The sequence below is a fragment of the Hydractinia symbiolongicarpus genome, chromosome 8 (genome assembly GCF_029227915.1).
Source record: "Hydractinia symbiolongicarpus strain clone_291-10 chromosome 8, HSymV2.1, whole genome shotgun sequence".
Lineage (NCBI taxonomy): Eukaryota > Metazoa > Cnidaria > Hydrozoa > Anthoathecata > Hydractiniidae > Hydractinia > Hydractinia symbiolongicarpus.
In genome coordinates this window covers 29,844,219-29,865,180 of record NC_079882.1, presented here as the reverse complement: position 1 = coordinate 29,865,180, position 20,962 = coordinate 29,844,219, and the positions used below count along the sequence as shown (strand labels likewise).

The 20,962-nt window shown below is 32.2% G+C and overlaps 1 protein-coding gene across 6 annotated transcripts; it reads right to left on the bottom strand.

Moving 5' to 3' along the window:
- Positions 1-411: 411 nt before the first annotated feature.
- On the bottom strand, positions 412-20,602 carry LOC130654792 (rhodopsin-like). Of its 6 annotated transcripts, XM_057457423.1 has the most exons (4): positions 5,543-5,681; positions 4,818-5,011; positions 1,365-2,494; positions 412-1,266 (listed from the first exon to the last, which is right to left on the bottom strand). In XM_057457423.1, the coding sequence occupies exons 2-3, from the start codon at positions 4,839-4,841 to the stop codon at positions 1,460-1,462; spliced, it is 1,059 nt and encodes a 352-aa protein (XP_057313406.1). In that variant the 5' UTR covers positions 4,842-5,011; positions 5,543-5,681; the 3' UTR covers positions 412-1,266; positions 1,365-1,459. The 6 variants fall into 6 exon arrangements, with proteins under 6 accessions (XP_057313406.1, XP_057313404.1, XP_057313405.1 ...); XM_057457421.1 differs by having other exon boundaries at positions 419-2,494; XM_057457419.1 differs by lacking the exons at positions 412-1,266; positions 1,365-2,494 and adding an exon at positions 19,607-20,602 and having other exon boundaries at positions 4,844-5,011; positions 5,543-8,470.
- Between the last annotated feature and the right edge of the window lie 360 nt (positions 20,603-20,962).

The window sequence follows — 20,962 nt, the reverse complement described above, 5'->3', positions numbered from 1 at the left end:
ATTAATGACGCATTTTTCTCCAACCTTTGCTTTTCCTTAATCTTGTCGCGTTCCTTCCGACCACGAATCAAGACTGACAATATTAACACCATATTTTTGAATCTGTACAAATGCATTTTAAGTTGTAACACATCCTTGGCATCTTACATTTTTTATTATACCGGGGAAGCGATTTAAGGTGAGCTTCCATTCGACTGGATTTTTTGCTTGGTTTGAAAAAACTTTCGGAGCATGTTCTACATGTTTGCGAACTGCATGCATTTTATTCTAAACATATTTTCTATTGAGTGGAAATTTAATTTCCAAAAATTTAAGTGATTTGCTCCACGCGAAAATGGAGTCATAGGGGCCTGGTAATAAGGTTGATCCTACGCGTCATTTTACAATAAAATAATGCAATGATGAATAAGTAAATACATAAATAAATTATGGCGTTATTATTTCATGTAACGAGCCAAATTCGTTTAAAAGTTCAATTTATAGTATGAACATATTTCTGTGGGTAGTTCACACGTCTATTAAGCATGTGAAAAATGTCTAATTGTGCAATAAAGCATATAATTACATTTAATATCTGTTTATGGCACACGCATCCAATTGTCAATTGATGGAAGATTTTTTCAGGCAGAATGTAGTAAAACCTTAGAAAACTAAGGACCCTGTGCAAGAACTCTATTTAAAATTCTGTGAGATTTTTCGCGTTTATAAAATTTTAGTTGATAAGAAAAAAAAAACAATTTATTCCTTTTATGAATATGATAAAACTTTAACTTTCTCTGTAATGAAGTCAGAGCAACTATGTAGTGGCATATAACTTAGAATAGAAATAACACTGCGCAGAAGATTAGTATAATGATGACATTTAAGTCTATTAAAAGTTGAAAACTGGGTTTATTTTAGATTGAATACGTTTCAGTTTAACTTTAGGCAACCGATTAGTCAAAAAAACTCCAAGGTTATACATTTTTAGTTCTGCTGAGGGATGTACACTGTACTTAGGACCAGTTCAAAAAAAGAGTACAAAGGGGTGAATGCAAGAAAAAAGGATGTTCAGAAGGCTAATGTTACATTTTCTAGAAAACAGCTAAATTTAATGCCATATTAGCAATTTTTTATTTATCTTAAGACAAAGAAAAAAATACTCGAGAAAAGTTATATACATTTATATACATTCCTCTTCAACAGCATCCCTAGGTAAATCAGGTGTATGATCAATAAATATAATCTTACCAAATGGCTACTGAACATCTAAAACACAGTTTGCACCTAAAATGCAATAGTGTCATTTGTACGATGAAATCTTGCGCAGGTTAATGTAAAAATTACATATTCACTAAAGAATATAAATGAAAAAAAACACTAACTGAATTCAAAATCATACAGTCTTCTCCAATTCTTCCTGCTGTTTTATGGATTTCTTTACTAAAATACTTCTTTCGGGATGTTTTCCTTCGCAATGTTATTTATGATGCACATAAACCTTTTTTCCATCCTGGTTTTCATCCCTATTAGAATTTGAGGGTGGAGGGAGCTTAACTGGCGATACCTTATGTTTTCTTCTGCAAACTTTAAAGAATAATTCAACACCTGCCCTTCGAAAGTTTTTGCTCATCGCTGAGTAAATCCAAAAATCAAACATGCTATTCGAATACGCAAATAACATTGCAACGAAGCTAAGAACGGCCGAGTTTTTCTTAAATACAGCTTCTCGCCATATCATTACTGCATATGGTGTAAAGCAAAGCATAAAAACAACAACTATTATAATCAACATTATCGTTAGTCGGATTTCAGTTACTTTTTTCGCGAAATTGTGTCGATCGGCGCTTTTCTTCAGACGTTTTCTGCATTTATGTCCGTATTTTAATATTTTGTAGTAACAAAAACCCATAATGCTTAAGGGAACAGTAAATGATAGAATTTGACAGTATATTAAGTAACTCACGCTGCTTCCCCAATCGTACATACAGTGAGCACGGCCAGCATCATACCTCATTCTTCCCCACCCAAAAAGAACGGGTGGCAGCGAAAATAAAGTTCCAGATAGGACCCAAGTGAACACAGCAGCGATGAATGTTTTTGTTTTAGAAAAAAACTTCTCGTAGTAATCGTTCTTCATGATTAAAACGTATCTGTGAACGGCTATTAATGCCAGGTTGAAATTTGACGCACAAAAAATCAGTAGCATCAATGCCCCATGTATGTCACAGTATACACCGTTGGTCACCGCGTGGCTTGATTTCAAGTTGGCTATTGTTATGGGTACTCCAATGATGACTATTAAAGTATCAGTTAACGCCAGGTTGAACAGTAAGAAGTAACTCCGTGTTCGCATTTTCTTTTGACAGCCAATCACTAGGAAAATAAGCGCATTGGTGAATAAGGATACGATTCCAATTGTTCCATATAGCGCGCATTGTAAAGTAACATTAATTTCTTGCGACATCTTCTTTTTGTTCTTTTCTGTAGTATTTGGTGATTTGGTTTGAATTTTCTATGACATTTTAATTACATCAAATTAATAAATTAATAATAAAAATTAGGCAAAGATCCCATTTCTATTTAGTTAGCTAGGTAGTATTTTTGATAAATAACGCATACTAAAAAGGATGTGAAAAAATAAATAAACTTTTTAGTATCACAACATTACCCTCCGAGCTAAAGCACAAAAAAATGATGCATGCATTATTAAAATACTCTTCAACCTAATGTGTTTTTTCTTTTTCTTTACGTCAATGAATCCCTCGCATTCTTATTATAAAGATACGAGGCTTTTACAAATCGTATTCGTGAACTGATAAACACTTTAATTATAATAAAAATATCGTCGTTAAGACGATAAACTTTTAACAACAAATGAATGTAAAAGAAATATTATAATACTGTAATAGCATTAGCATACACTAAGATATATTTCACCATTTTTTTATCAACTCTGCTCATCTGACATAGGCTTTTTTGCTCTAAACTCACTTTAATGTGCTTAGAAAGTTATATGAGATGTTTTATATACACAATGTTGTCAATAAAGTTTCCAAATGACTGTTAATTAATTCCATTGCATTGTTCTTTAAAGACGTACAATTGGTCGAGAATAACTCGTATGCAACCACTGATCTTGAAACAAAGTTTCCTTTAGAAAATATGTATTTGTATATGTTCAGGTTAAAGAAAAATAATAATTCTGAAAATTTGAAATTCAAAATATGAGCCTTTGCTAAATAACAATAACAATAACTGATTTAGTAGATCATACGGCGGACACACGAGAAAGTTCCATTTAACAGAAAAAAACTTAGACTGGCAGTTTGCTTATTAGCATGTTGAGATTTTATCCTTTTATTTTATACGATTATATATTTCAAGCGTGCATGCTTCTTCTCACCTACAAAAACTTGGCACACGCAAATCTCTTTATGAGAAACAATGCGGATAGCTGAGGTTATATTAACATCAGCTTAAGGGTTGCCCCACTTTTAATACCTCCGAAATTTGAACAAGCATTTAGAAGATTGAAATTGTATAGTGAATAAGACACATTATTCATAAATAATCAACCGCAAGCAAATAATTTTTGAACGTAAATCAGAAAACTTAGGGATTGTTTACTATTTCTTGGAATCTCGAGATTCATTCTAATCGCACCTGATTAAAAGCAGCACCTAATCGAAGTTAAGGACAGAATAAAGCAGATTCTACCATTTGCTATGTTAGTTTGGTAACAACATCAATGACACTTGTCATACTATGTCGTTACATGTCAAAGCTTGTAGTGTGACTATACCTTTAAGTTCGCGTTGCAATGAAACTAAGGTACCTGTTGCAGCTTTTTCTTTATTTGATTAGATATAGTTAAAAATATTAAGTACCTAAATAACGCGAATATCTAGACACGCTAATTAACAAGTCCACACTTGTGACGTCACCAAATAATTATGCTCATTTGTTTGAAATTGTCTGCATTCGATAAACAGACAATTTTTTTCAGAAACTTGAAACATCAATTCTTTATTTATTTATTTTTTAAAAAATTTAAAGCTACAAAATATATCATAATATTTGTATTCAACAAATAGAGTTTCTTTCATTTTCGTTCTTAGCGACCTCACGCAAAAAGAACGGAGTGATAAAATACGGCAGTTTTTACTTACCGCGAATGCGTTTTACAGTCTTGTTAAAAGGGCTACAAAAAGACTTCCTAAGCTCAATCCCCAAACATTCCGAAGAATGGCGTGTAATAAACGGACCGCTCCAAAGAACAAATTGCAAGAAGTTCTAAACACTTTAGAATCATATAGACGTCTAGACAACCTCTTTATGAATAATTTCTGTCGTTTTCAGTTATATTTTGATGGCCAATATGATATTTAAGATGACTCAGGGATGTTGTCTTTATCCTCAGTGATCGCAAACTTCTCAACGGCCATTAGCTCGACTTTCGTGTAAGTCACTAAAGTCGAAAACTAACAGCCATATTTTGTGGCCACTCAATGAATTGGAGCTAAGCTGTTTCACGTAAGAAAACGTGAGATTTTTTGTTGTCATTTCAAGATCTCTGTGCGCAATCATTTTATCTTCTAATTTCTTAAAATGAGGGTTAATAAATATATTTATTTCGAAGAAATATATATCTTTGTGATTTCTTAAATTTTAGTTTCTTGTACTGGTGTGTCAAAAAATATATTTTTCCAATTTATTTAAATTTTGGATTTTTTTTGCTAGTATGTTGTGTGAATACAAGATGGAAGTCGAAAACAAACAAAAGAGGAAGGGTATTTTAAAAAAACGTTCCCTAATTTTTTTTAGTTATCACTTACTTGTAAAAGGTGTAATCGCTTCATTTGTGTTATGCAGAGAAACTTTGTTCACTTTAGTTTCCATTCTCCCTGCGTAAGGTCATACTTTAAGACGACAGCCGCTGTTCTTGTCCTCTTGTTACCGTCGTCTAAGCAACCGTCTCAGTATTTTTAAATTATTTGCGTACAAACTTTCGCACAAAGGGAATCTAAAACTGGAACGAACATATTTCTTATTTAGCTCCTAATATAAGTTCGATGTCAACAACCTCACAACAACAACAATTTTTTAGAGTTCTAGATTTAAACTTGTAAGAATTCTTAATTCTTCCTGATAAAGAGTCTCGTAACAAACCGTCTTCGTCAATTATGTTTCCACAAGATAAGATAAGATTGTATTTAAAGTACAGGATAAAGGATCCATCCATTTTTTATTAAGAACGTATTAAAAAGCTACCTTTTACCAAAACTACTTTATAACAAATGTACTAATTTGTTTTTCTCGTTCTAGAAGTTCCTTAAATTATAAGTATTTTTTTGATATACCAGATATTTATGCATACAAAAAAGCGTGCTTAAAATTGTAAATAAAGATATAAAATAAATTTACTGTACATAACATTAAGTAGTGAAGAAAGACATTTCTTGAGCCTTGTGATAGTAATAAATTTAATAAAGTTGTGTACAAATACAAAGTAAAACATTTCGAAAAAAAGAAACAAAAAGAAATATAAATGTTCGATTACCTGACATTTTTAAGTTTTAAACACATTATAATTTTAAACTTCACAATACAAGAATTCAAAATTGATTTTATATGGCAGTTTTATTTCTCATCAAGTTTATAATTCTCCTTCTTGTCTTAATTAAAACTCTGTCTACATGTATAATATGTCACAGCTGGTAATTTAAAAAAAATTGAGATCAATCAAGTGTAACAGATTAGAAGATTACGACGTCATTAGAAAGACGTTACAGGATTGAAACGCAAATAATCAAATGGTTTAGTCATGACTCAAAAAAAAGTTTTTTCTGAACAATTTAGAGAAAGAAACAGACCGGAGATTATTTCGGTGATTTCGCAAGCAAATCATTAAAATATTGCAAATCATTCAAGATAATTTCCTACGAAATTGTACTTGTTAAAACTTTATGACATAAATTAGGAAGGATAATACGATTTTTAGATAGAACCATACATCCTTAACCGAACTTCTAAGCCAGCATTGATTCCTAAATCTTTATAACATAACCTGTGTTTTTTTGCAATTGTTTACCTACCGTTGCTTTGACAACAGGGACGTGTGCAAAAACGACACGAATAAGGAAACTGTAAACTGAAAATAAGTTAAGAAAAGAAACTTATTCGACAGAAATAAATAGTATATGTACGGGATGAGTCTCCTGGTTCTATTGTTTCGTTTTGTTTCGTTTCGTTCGTTTCGTTCGTTTCGTTTTGTTTTATTTTGTTTTGTTTCGTTTTGTTTTGTTTCGTATTGCTTTGTTTTGTTTTGTTTTGTTCAACAAATTCCATATAGTTGGCTGGTTGACAATCCCTCTCTCAAGATAATTTTGGTCCACTAAACCACTCTTGCAGATTCTGATTCAGATGAAAATCAAATAACAATTTTAGCTCCCTGTGGCACTCTTTTAAGCATAATGAGTGACCCACATTTGTGTCTTGTTTGGGGTATTAAAGTAAGAACAGAAATCCAGCTTGATGTAGTTAGATTAAATAATTTACGTTTGAAATAGTACAAGGAGGCTTGCTATTGCGTCGACATGGCTTGTGACTCGTTTTTTAGACTAAAGTTTGCATTAATAAAGTGGAAATCCGCGAGTCTAATCCTTCAACTACTGGAATAGCTAAGCGAGCTGCAGTTTTTATCATACCTTTCGTTCTCTTTAGACACAATTTTTGCAGGTGTCGCAGTATTTTATCGCTGTATGTTTCCAAAGCTTGTTTTAGTAATTATGTGAATCCTTTTGTCCTTGTAATCATGGGAAACAAACTAAAATCAGGCAAACGGAAAAAACGAACAATATTTTTTATAATCTTTATAATTAAAATGTTTTAAAAAAACAATTTAGGAAGATCGGTTGTTATAACAAGGTAAGGACAATCTCAGTGTTAAATGATGTGAGAATAAAAAAAAAACAGTTTAGAAATTAAGAAGGCTTTTTTAACAATATTTTGTGTCGTACAAGTTTCTTGCTTGAATTTTGTTCATCTTTAGTCGAAATTTAGTGACTCTTAAAACAATATTTGGTTATACGCAGTCATCTTTTGTCATCTTTTGACAATAAGTCAATAAAAATGCATTTTAAACTTTGACTAAATGATAAGTCTCCAAACTCCAATCGAGTAATGTATTTTTACTGCAATACGAACAAATTCGTCAATTTAAAGATCTTTACCCTGTTGCGTTTTGTGCCGAGGTCACCGTTAGTAAATTTGTTGTCATTTTATTGGAATCTAAATAACTGGAAGTTCCATGTTTTTTACACTCACCATCGGTTTCATAAAATGCTCGAATTGAAGGATTCTTTGAGTTGCCATTTTGTGTACGCAACATAAACGAACGACGCCGTTCCGATAACGTCGGAGTATCACTTTCCATTTCTTCGTCCGGTGGGGTATCAGACTCCACTGAAGGAAAGACTCGATTACGCTTCGCGAAAAGTTTGTTAAAAATAGAATATAAGGTATTACGAAATTTAGAACTCATAATTGAATAAATCCAGAAGTCAAAGATACTGTTTGAATATGCAAATATCATCGCCAAGAAACTATGAATCTCCGTCGTTTCCGTTTTAAAAACACCTTCCAAATAAATTAAAGCAGCATATGGCATAAAGCAAAACAAAAGTGAGACAACTACAGCTAGCAACATCATGGTTAATTTCCATTCACGAAGTTTTTTTGATAAATTGTGCCTGTCAGCACTAGCAGTCAAACGCTTTCGTGAATCATTCGTTGATTTTACCACTTTATAATAACAAAATATCAATATCGTTACTGGAACTGGAAATGCTAAAATTTGTATGAATAATAAATAACTCAGGCTATAACCCCACTCAACCATACAATGAGCTCTTCCAAAATTATAAGTATATTTACCCCATCCAAAAAAGGGTGGTAGACTCATTGTCACAGCAATGCTCCAGGAAATACAAGCTGAAATAATTGAGTTCTTCTTTGAAAATATTCTTCTGTAATACTTGTTACGCGATATCAAAATATACCGATGCATAGCAATCAACGTCAAATTAAAATTTGAACATAAAAACATTATAAGAATTAAAGATCCAGTGATGTTGCAATAAACATTATTTGTGCCATGATAGCCTAAGGCTAAGTTTGTTATAGTGGGTGGAAGTCCAAACAAAATGATGAATAAATCTGTCAACGCCAAGTTGACTAGAAAAATGTTACTTCTGGTTCTCATACTCTTTTTGCTTACAATAACTGTTATAATAAGAATGTTGGACAGCAGCGATATGGAACCGATAAAACAATATAAACCAATCTGCACTTGAGATGGTATAACTCTTTCTCGATGTCCCATTTTTTTCTTTCTTTAAACTGTTTGTGCCAGTTATAAATAGTTTCTGTCTTTTTTTGATATACCTTGTATTCGGTGTCTTAATAGTAATTCTCTCTTCAAAGTAATCTATAAAAAAATTAACTTTTTCTAACAAGACTATTTTATTTTTCTTCCAAAGCGATTTAACTTTAATAGCTGTTCTTGTTTAAGATTTTAAAAAGTAATTAGTGATGGCTTAATTACATTTTGCTATGTAAAAAGCTATTGTTTGATGATAATTAATTTATTTACTTATTTTTTTTCTGGCGGAACTCGTTTTAAAAGAAAAGAAGGCTAAAGTAGAGGGGGAGTTAATTTTTAAGGCCAGCCTTTTTACACATTTTATAAACTCTGATTGGTTTTGTGGATACAATAAATATTATTTTCAATCAAGCACATCGTAAATCACCGTTGATATTTAGAATATTAAATGAAGTGCCAAGAATACAAGAAGTAGCCAAAAACCTACTTGCGGATTGTAAGCATATAGTTCGAAAAAGTTTACAATTGTTCTGAAGATGTGCTCTTGTACTACTATAGCACCCGTCACCTTCCACTAAAAGCCAAAAGGACCCTATTTTACAAATCGATTCATTCAGGACAAGGGCTTAATCGAGAGAAGAAAATTCAAAACCTTCAGCGTAATCTACGATACTCAACAGGTTTGTGTTTGCTGACAAAGTACTAACAAAATGATTCACAAAAACAATACGATTGTTAACTGTCTTGGCGCCGTTTCTTGACCATTATCTAAAAACGTTTGTAAACAATAAACGTGCTGTGAGATATCGCTGTGTAATTACACCGCAGCAAATATTTGCGTTAATAGCACGTTGGAACAATAGGAATAGGAAATGATGATGATAAGAGCATGCAAAATAAGAAAATACTTTTTACTAAGAACATTTTAGAAAAAAAATGCAGACAATATTGTTAAAAAAACTATTATTCCAGCAGAACAGATGCTTACACAAAAATCGTTACGGATGTGGTGTTATTATCAGCTATGTATCTGTACACAACATCGTCTATCAGCTATATTTTGATAGTAGATGACACCCTATTCCAGTCAGGAAGAGGGGCAAAAAGAAACGAACAGAGTTGGCAACTTCATTTTTATGTTTAATCACGTGGTTTATTGCTAAGAATTCGAAAATTGCGAAATATTGATTGTTGTAATGTTCACTTCTTAGGAAATTTTCAAAGAATCAAATTGTGCTAAAGTACTTCTATACAGATAATTGATTGATCAGAATTTAACAATTTTAATCTATAACTTATGTTTTTAGCAATGAGAAATTGCAGACCAAAACCCCTTGGTTAGGGAATCCCCCCTTCCCTCACTTTGAAAATGATTAACGTATAGATTATTAATTTTTAAAAATTAATTTAAACTAGCAACTAGATTTTTCAACTCGTGGTAAGGCAATATTCCACACTGCACCACGTGTATTATTGTTTCAATTTGATAAATCTTTATATTCAACAAATAGTCATGCAATTGACTTGCGTCATGCAATGTGCTTTTATTGATGGTATGTATCTTATTTAGAAAGTTCTTCTCGATGATAAAATACGAACAAATGACTACTTTATCAAAAAGCATTTTCAAATAAATAATATTCTGATACGGAAGAATATACAATTTCAATCTCCAGTCTCTAATATTGTGTAAAAGAGAGTAAGTTCATCCCAGTCATACTTTTCAATATAGAAATGTCTTTTAAGAACGCTGGATGGCTTTAAGACGCACTGACTTTTTGCATTCTAAAAACTAAAAACATTCTAAAGCCACATTCTTTCTTTAAAATTTTGATCAATGCTGTACTAAATATAATGTCTAATTTTTGACTTTCATGCAGTTTGTTATGAAATGAACTTGTTCAGATTATAAACAAACCATAAAACAACAAATTCACAAAATGATAGTTAACAAGAAGTAAATAGTTTATTGTACATAGATCGTTGACAAAGTTAGCCATTAACTCTTGCTTCAAGCAACACTACCAAAACTTTAAAACCTTTGCTAATTGTTATCAAAAGAATTTGGCAGATATAACTTGTTTTGTGTACATTTTAACATTATCACAGCACGTATCCTTTGTCTGAGAGTCTTTAAAAAGCTTGACGTGTGGCTTGACTACCTTTTGGTGTGTACCAGGTTGTCTTGTTGTATTGTATATATACCATATTACAAGTTCAAATTTAAGTTCAAATCAAAGTTTCTCCTAATTACGCAAACTTTTTGATATCATTAGCAAAAGTGCTGACAATAATTTTTACCCAAGCGGTAAGTTTAGTGTATCAGAATCAGTCCTCATGTACACTTGACGTTTACAATTAAGTTGATTGGCGTAATTTAAATACGTTTTTGAAGTCAAAGTTACAGAGATTATAACTTAAAAATTAAATAAAATTATAAAAATAAATAAATTCATTGTGTTACATAAAACTCACTTTTTCATAATAATTTTTAAACACATTGCATGCACTATTGAAAATATTAATTCTTTGCAATTTTTCCCTCTTGTCAGCCGTTTTTTAACTATGCATGGTAAGCTCAAGATTAAGCTTTAAACATCGGCCGAAACTTCTGACTCTTCAAAGTTTGTCAAATTTCTAAACCACAATTTCATCCATCAACCTTAGTGATTAAAGGTATAGAAAAACTCATTTACTCCAATAATTTTTTTTATATTTTGCTTATTAAAATGTGTTGAGCCTGTAATCACGAATATTGTAGTTTTTTATGTAATTACATGCGACAAGAAACATTTTGTTAATTTCGTGCAGGTTTTTTTTAAAATTGGGGAAGGCACAGGAAACAAATCTTGTAAGATATGGAACAAATCTATTAAATTTAGCCTTTTTCAATCAGAAACAATTTATTATACTTGATCAGGTCTATTATTATTTTAAAATATAGAATTATATCGTTAAGTCCTTTCCAACAACTTTTTTTACACTAATAATAATAATAGTTTCAGTGGAAAGCTCCATAAAACCCTTGTGAAGGAATTATATGTATCTGATTTGGATTTAGATGTTTAAATCTAATAAATGGATGTCAAAAAAATCATGTGATTCTTAATTAATATTCTTAATTGTCAAATTAAAAGGAGACCGTTATTCTTATTTTATATTTATTTGTTATTTTTTACTAACTATTTCACTCAAGATCTTAATATAGAAAATAGCTATTTTCCAGTAGAAATGATTTGTTCTTTATTTTGGTACTCCTGCAGAATCAGTTTTTTTTAAAAAAATATTTCTTGGGTATTCTGTCAGTAACTTTAAACGATTTAAGTTTTGGCCAACGGAATGAAAATATGTCACAATATTAGTACATTGCATACGCAGAAGTCTCTCTTCGCTGGATTTCGTTGTGTTTTGAAATTTGGATTTTTCTTGCAAAACGAAGTCATGTAACCAGCAGCGAAGGGAGCCATCAACAAAACAATTCTCAAAGTCACGTGATGTGACACGAGGAAAACAGAAATTTAAAAAATAGCTTCATGAAAACAACTAAATTTGCTACAAGGATTGGAAAAGAGTTTCGTTTTATAAAAAGTCACATAAGCGGAAATTGTGGATAGCGAGATCATCACTAAATAATTTTATGTGGAAAACCTCATAAAAAGATCGAATGATTTTTCTCTTTCAAGAATTTCTTTATCTATACATTTACCTTTTTTAAAACAAATTCTTTCGGTCCCAATTCCTAATTGTTGGAGAAAAAGAAAGAATATCTGGGATCATGAACGATTATTAAAATTCAAAACTTTAAATCGTAAGAAAATGAGAATAAAGGGTTAAATCAATCTCGTTCCCAGAGCTTCTTTTTCACTTTCTAGATATCGCACATCTAGAAAGTGAAAAAGAAGCTCTGGGAACGAGATTGAGGTTAAATAGGAAATGATTTTCAGACCAACGATTTTTAGACTAACTTAAGAAGAATCATAAAACTAAATTATACATTTTATACAAAGTTGGGTTGATAGATGAAGTGATAAAATTCCACACAATAAAACATATGCAGAAAAACAACGTTGAAGTAGATATGTTTCAATATTTTAGTTTTCAGACATATCTCATTTACATAATGATGTCAACGTGGTAATCATGAAATTGGAGATTGGAAAATACTTTTCGTCGGAAATTTTTTTCCTTAGACAAAAATGACAAATTTTCTACTTGATTTAGTACATGACAAGAAATATCCTTTTTTCGTAAAAATAGGTACAACCACAAAAGTTAGATAGCTCCTAAAATTTAACTTCATGGCAAAATAAAAATAGCGTGAAATATGAACAGTGTGTTAGAACCAAATCAGTTTAAAAATCTCTGATGTTTTCATGAAAATGGGATACAACCAAGGTATCAAAACAGAAACAAATTGCCTACTGTCTTCCAATCGCTTGAGATTTCTTTCATATAAATAGGTAATATACAAATATTATCATTGAAGGGTATAACATTAACACACCAAATTTTCAGGGGACTACTTAGTAACCGAAATTTAATAGAGGAGATTTTTCACTCGTTCCAAAACATTGACATTTTTTCTCTCAGCGAGACACATATTTCTTCTCAGCCGGCTAACTTATTTAAAACACCGGGTTATCGCGATAATATCTAGCTTAGTTTACATTTAAAAAGAGAAACAGATTGAATGGTACAGGAGGAGAAGTAGCTGCCTATATCTCGAACAAAATAAATTGGATTCGTCGACATGATTGGGAGAATGATTTAATCTAATCCTTAACATTTGTTTTTGCACAGGACCACTTAAAAAACAGTGTGTTTATGCTGAAGTGTATATATCCTGCATAAATATTCGAAATAAATAAATAATTAAAGTTTGTCAAAAATGTTACGTTTCAACCACCATAACTTACCCCTGTAAAGGATAATAAATTCTTCCTTCTGTTAAAAAGCTTGTGACAAAGTTTTGTTGAAACATAACATTCAACTTTGATTCAAGAGACCGTTCTATTTATCAAACAACATAACTTTTTTTCTTGCACAGGAGTTTGAAGGCAAACAACATTCATATTAAATGTACCATATAATTAAAAGAAGATTGAGTTAGTTTACCGATCTATGACACTCTTTTGTTTCTGCTTCAATTTTTATTTTAAAACTTTTTTCATATAAGTGAAAAATGAAAATGTGCGTGCTTCCCATTCTATCATAAAATGGCCTATCTTTCTGTTCTTATCATTTGAGCTTTTTTTTTTAAAAAAAAACAATTTATCTTCGTAAAATACACAGAAAATTACGAATAGGTCCAGATAAGATGTAAAAAATGATATGAATATAATTAGAAAACAAGAAAAATTACTAGACAGACAGCCAGGTCTACAATAACTCTTTTGTATTTTTTTCTAAAAAAATGCTTTCCCTCAAAAAACAAAACGTTTTGGAAGTATTCATCTATCTCTTTTTAACAGCGATTTTTCTTGTGTTTTTTAAAATATCAATAACACCGCTCGTTATTTTGTTTATTTTTTCAGTTCTTGTTCTTAAAGATATATGTAATGTATTAAAAAGCTATCATTATTTTGCAGTGTCAGAAATTATTCATTCATTTCCGCTTTACCTGAACAAAAAGAAGTTTTGTCTACCCAGGGCAATTTCTCGCCTGGACACTTCACTCACCAGAGGATTAACTAATTATAACACCTCCAAGACAGCCAAAAGTATTCTGCCAATAATGAAGAAGTTCAATGAAGCTTACATTACATCACAACATGGCAGAAATATGCATCTATTAACCAAACTTCTAAATTCGGGACATGATTACTTTAGCACCACGTACTTTTTTTTGGATGAACCAACTCCCAATTTCTGTTACTTTTCGCCGACAATCTATCGATTTTAAAACAGATTTCTGGCAACCTCCTGCCTTAAGGTTAAGTAAGCTTAAGCACTGCCAAATAGGAAATTTAATTTCTTTTCACATGGCCTTCCAAGTTAAGTGTTGATAATTTGTAGCTAATAGACGATATGTCAGCATGTCGTCCTTGCTGAGACGTCAATTGACGTACTAACATTGGATCACTTCATCAACATGCGGGGCCATGAATTAGCATTACCATACATCTAAAGATTTTCAAATATAAATATAAATATAGATTTTTATATTAAACTTACAACCGTAAAAATTTTTTTTGATACCTCAGTAAGCGTGGAGGTGTGGAACGGATTTTTTTATAACTCTTTTTTACTATGCTCCATGGCTATAAAACTTACTCAGTTTTCATATTTATCCTATCTGATATTTAGAACTCATAGTTCAGAGCCTTTCGATCCTCTGCAATTACATAAATACATGCTCAACATCATTTTACTTTGCCCGATGATGGGAGAAGGATCTCCCGAAACGTCGCCTACTAAACTATCATGTTCAAGAAATGATAAACTTTCCACAGTAACTTTTATTTAACTATCAAAACTCCAAGAAGAATGCTAGAATTTGTTCTACAACTAATTTTACTAATTCGAGTTATTCCACGGCAAATAACCCGCTGGAAAATCTACCTTAATCTGCCCTGCAATAGTTGTCCTACCATCTTTAGCTTGCGGACGGAAAGTTGAGTAAACAGTTGTATTTTCAATGACATCACAAAAGGTTGTGACATAAGCAGCAATTTCTTACTGCTATTTTGTTCCCTTCATGACGTATTATCAGTATGCCCAATTTGATTTTAATGGGGTAAAACAAATTACGATACCACCCATATCTAAAATTATAAGTGCAATTAACTTAACTAATTAAAACATTCAGCACAAAGATTTACTTTAATGCATTCGCTCCAATAATAATGACGACTTATAAACCGTTTAGCCGGGCGCTACGGAAAAATAGTGACCGAGGTTGTGGTGTCATGAACCGAACGCAGTGAGGTCCATGCATACAATCGAGGTTGCTGTTTTCCCAATCAGAGGGATCGTTGATTGGAGAGAATACTGCATTACATATTTGCATGATTATTGTTTTATTCTAGCCACTATTTATCAAATAGTTGGAAAACATGTCGTCCTTCATCGACTTTACAATCTATGTAACCGTAAGAATTACCAGAGGAATCGTCATCTCCGTTGTATTAAAGGTTCTCGGGACCTGTGTTGGAAGCCACACACTGAGAATTCTTTACTTCTACAGCTGGAACAATTTCAGCTTTAAAAAAGTGTATGCGGAGTCAAAAATTAAGGTACCATCCCCTAGATTTTCTGAAAACATTGTTTTGAAAAATTTAATATCGCGAGAATTTAATTTCGCGACTGACGAATTTAACAAGAATTCGCGAAAACATATGTGACATGCGACAGTGGCAATTAATTCACAAAAACTCACGAAATAAAAGATGCGTAAGTTATTATCACTTTAAAGGACTTAAAGGAAACAGAGATAACACGAGTAATTATAATAAATATTAAGATATTGATTAAATCACACATGAGTTGTAGTGTGATTTTTTGGTTTACTCTTTCGTCCGTCCTAGTCCCCAAATTTTGGTGTTTATCTGGACTTTAGTGTGGTTTAGTGTGTCTGACGAACACAACACAAAACATCCGAATCACTTGGACTTTTTTTAAGTTTAACTTTAAAATGTCTATCTACTTGTTTTCCAATTACACATGTTGCTTTATCCAACATGGGTCAAATTGCTCAACATGAGTCAAATTGCTCAAATTTTTAAGCCTCTCCTTAATAAAGTTTTAAACAAATATAATAGTATTTTAGGTATTTTCAATAATTTTTCAATAACTTTTGTGATGGTGTATTTATACTCGGACGCATACGACACTAATCACTCTTTTCTTTGTTGTATCTATATCGCTGTGAACTGAAAGTTGAAAATCTTTTCTTAATTCCCGAATGTTGTTTTAAGACATGTGATATTTGTACACATGTTTTTTGGCAGGTTTTCCTCTGCTTTTTTTTTACCAATTTCTTTCCAGCCGTAAACTCAATTTTGCACATGGATTGCACGGGGAAGTTTGCGGGGAAGTTTCGAGCTGCATAATGACAAACTAAATTCTTACATAGAAATTTCATTAAAGTAGTCACATCAGTTGTTAAAAATTGGAAAATGCATTAAACTAGCTACATAATTTTTCCTGTTCCCTTAAATTAAAAAAATACAGAACCAAAATTAAAAACAGTGTTTCAACACTGAAGTGGCTGTATCCTATATAAATATTCGAAGTAATTATTATTTATGGTGGGTGGCAGAGTCGATGGAAGAATTAGTTGAAAAGTTTAAAAAGTGGAACAAAGGACTAGAAGAGAAAGGGTTAAGACCGTCCTGGGGTCAGAAAAGATACAAGATGCCCTGGGGACAAGGTTGGGGTTAAGAGTGAATGCAGCAAAGTCTAAAGACATGATTAGTAGCATTGAAGTATGACCTTGTAATGGGAAAGTGGGCTTGTGAAGTTTGCAGGAAAGGGGTTGATACCTTAAGAAAAAAAAAATATTTGCGGAAAAAATTTGTGTGGAATTTATTTCTGCGGATGAGTGACCCAAAAATGGCATATCTTGCGGAATAAATTTTTGCGGATAGTGACCTCAAAAAAGATATTGCGGAATAAATTTTTGCGGATGAAGTTTGGTTAATCGAAAGTCGGGAAAATCCTAATTTGGTACTAAGTGTATGAAAAACATCCGATTTATTAAATATCATCTCTCTAGTTTTCATCAAAATATCAAAAAGAAAATTCTCAGTTGTAACAAATGCAAGATCAAATATCGTCACGTTAACGGTTTCCTTTTTCCTTTTTCAACTCTCTTTTTTATTCTCGTGTTGTAAAACCAAAGAAGCCTTTAACTGAAAAGCAAAGTCAACACATCGATTCTTCACGCATCAAGTTATTTGGAATTTAATTTTTGGCAGTTAATTAATTTTTGCAGATATATTATGGGCATAAGCTCCACGAATTTATAAAAGAATTTAATATGACGTCACACCTGTTGTCATGGTGACAAATCTCTCAACAGGTAGTATAAAAAAAACTTTTTTGTGGTAGCTAATTGTTTTACATTCATTTCACTTCATGCATTACATTTTTAAACATTTATTTGTTTATGAATTATAAACTTTTACTATATGTCTTGAATTAATTTTTCAAATTTGTCATATAACCTTTCTATTTTTGTGATGACGCCACCGCTGACGTCATTTAAATTTTTTTTATCCCGATGATGGTCCAACGACTTAGTCAACATGTTTACCAAGTTTCAATACAATAGCATGTTTCCTTCATTGTTTTTCGAGGGAGGCTTTTTAAGCTCCCCTCCCGCCTCTCATAGCCCCCAAATAACCCGGCCTGAATAGGGTTAAGGTAGTAACTCAATTTTTTGTTACGCTTGTAAGCATTGGGTACATAAGAAGTGGTATTGGAGGAAGTTTAAGCTATGACATTCAGTTTGTATGCAGGCGTTGCAAAGGTGAGATTGTAGACAGTAAAGTATTTCCAGTTCTAATGATGTACAAAAGTGGCTCGTGAGAGAACTTCTGGTTGAGAACTTCTGTTACTTAGGTGAAATGTTGGGTAGTGAAGGGAGTGTTGGAAGAAGTGATACTTGCAGGACAGGTTCTGCTTGGAAAATTAGAGTTACTTCCTTTGTTGACTTGCCGTCTTGTCTACTGAGGTAAAAGGGAAGTTGTGTGAGGCCTGTGTAAGAAATGCTGTACGGTACGGTTTTGTACGGTAGTGAGACATGGGCAGTAAAGCAGGAAGATCTTGACTGTTTAGGAATGGTTAAGAGAATGGTTAGGTGGATGTGTAACGCCAGTCTGAGAGACAGAAAAATTTCAGACTAAAAAAAATGTTATCCAGATAAAAATATTGAGTTGGTTGGGACACTTGAAAAAAATAAAGGAGGATAATTAGGCAAGAAAGTGTATAGACTTGATACTTCCGGAGGCAAAGCCCAGAGGTGACCAAGAAAGACTTGGCAGGAGGTAATAAAGACAGACTGCAGAGGAATTTGAGTTTAGATCTAACACAGTCTAGATCAGATTAAAGGAGGGTTGTTAATATACCCTGTATTGACGTTAAGGCGAGGATGAGCAAAAATTAAAAAAAAAACAGTTTTTATATTTATCGCCTTTTTGTCTTCTTCTCATCTCTGGCAACAAGCTCCGAAAAATTGTCCTTTTTAGTTCCCACTGAAGTGACACTCGTCAGATCCCGGAGATGAGAGAAGGAGGTGAGCTTTTAACGCCCTTACTGAGAACAAAGATTTACTGAGCGAAATTGGTTTTCCAAGTAAATATTAAAAAATTAAGAAAACACTTTCGTAACAGCTGCTAAAAGAACAGCAGATGATTTGACGTCAGTAACACCCTTTTTACTTTGTGGGTGCCTTTTTTACCGTTTTAACACTTTTCAAGGAACATTAATCAGACCTCAACTCTTCATTTATCAAAAATAGTTTTTGTTTTCTATTAATATTTCATGCTAGTTTTACTCTGAACTCAAAATGTCAATCAAATCTTTTTTACAGATAAATTCTTCAAATTCTGACATATTTTAAATTTTTTAAGTTTTAACGCAGCTGGCTTTCATCTTAACTCCTTTTACTTCTTTATAATAGAAATGAAAACGTTGATTTGCTGTAGCTGCTTGCATTGCTGGTAAGCAAGTAACTTAGGAAACAGTATATATCAGCCTGGCCCGTTGAGACTAGTGTTTATGTCAATGACTAAAATGTTTTAACCAAATTTTTTTTAGCCAACCTTTCTTTGACCGACTTTTACCGGATGTTTTGTTACTAATTTTTCATCAAATGTCTTTTTTTGCCGACGTTTTTCTTATATCGAAATTTATATCATTTGTTCATATAAAGTGCTCAGATTGATGAAATTTAGTCGGTTAAAGGTGACTAAATTATGTCAAAGGAATTATAATTTTTTTTACCGACTCCTACCTTCTTGTCGTTAATGTTACTCGTTTTATCGGTGAATTGTCTTTCAATGGCCATTTTCTTTAGAAAGGATAATTAAATTGCCACCCTTCTTGAATAATATAGGATACTTAAAAAAAATCATGATTGAAAATATGGAGATTTTTGAATTGAATTTAGATGTTAAGACAGCAGATAGACTCCTAGTTTACCTAATTGTTAGTGCAAATGTTTTACCATTCCTCTATGGTAATACACAAAAGTTTCAATTAAGATATATAAATTGTTAAAAAGTGAAAATCATATACCTGTTACTAAACCGCTTTGAAGTAATCACCTTCCTATCTTTCAATACACTTCATGTAAACAGTTGCTTATTTAACAAACTTTTCTTCGCTATCCTTAAGTGTTCTTTTCATTAATTCTTTAATGTAGTTTGGCTTTAACGTTCAATGTCTTTTATTCTGTCTATTGTTGTAAAGATTTTGTTTTTTATTTTTATATTAAAAAAATTATTACAACAATAATATAGAATCACTGAAACAAAAAAGGTTTGGCGGCGAAAAATATTCTATCAGCAACCATACTGTTTTCGCCAAGCAATCAAAGCGTGGGAGTCGAAAATGAGTTTGTATGCAAGCTTGTAGTAAACATGAAGTAATCTTATTAGTACACACAGTAGACTAGCTGTATAACCCAGTGTTGAACGCCATATTTTGAACGCCCGTTGTTAAATACCATATTTTAAACGCCCGGTGTTGAACGCCATATTTTGAACGCCTGTTGTTGAACGCCATATTGAACCCAATATTGCACACCATGTTCAACGCCTAAATTCAGATCATGCTGCACAATCGGGTTGGAAGCTTTTGGTAAGGATACACAGTGCGTCGCATATCCATTAGAGCGCCTTTCAGATGTAATCAATTTTTAAAATCTAACTTCAACCAAAATAAAACACAGTCGCTCAGCATTACTTATTTCTAAAAACATTTTGCAGCGAAATTTCTAAAATTGATTGTAGTGACACCGGATTGAGCAGCTTGTACAAAAAAAAAACATTGCTCACCGCTCCACACCGGTGCTTGCAACAGTGTGCCTTTTCAGTATTTTTTTAAAAACTACTTTCTCAAAAATCTTTCATTACCCAGTCCAACTAAAAATTGACCCAGAAATTTTTTTGCTCTTTCTTTTTTTGACTGCATTAAAAATAAGAGGATACGAATGTTGGATATTATCAATTTACATTTGTTACAGAAAGGAGAATGGTTAGATCAACTAACTTTGAAATAGCTTTTTTTAATTTCGCCAAAAAAAACCCTCTCCCGCCCCCACGACTTTGTCTTCACACCTCAAAAAGATTATCGATTATTTCTGTAAATAAATCTGATCTCTCAAACGTTGGAATAGTTCACATCACGAAACATTAATTTCGTAGATAGTAGAAAGTATTATGAAAGAAGTCGTCGTCCACATGTTTTACAGAACTGTATGTGTAAAGTGAGTTTGAGTTCAAAGATTAGAGATAGGTACTGATAAGAGGCGGTGTCATATAACGCGGGCTACTGAATGCATTTGGTTGAATTAGCACGTTGCGTTCAAACGTGGCGGATGATATACATTTTGTCGAATAGGTTTATTATAATGTGGGTGAAAAAATGGCT

Excerpts from the sequence above, each read along its gene's own strand:
- LOC130654792 (XM_057457419.1), bottom strand. The coding sequence starts at position 8,365 with ATGGGACATCGAGAAAGAGTTATACCATCTCAAGTGCAGATTGGTTTA.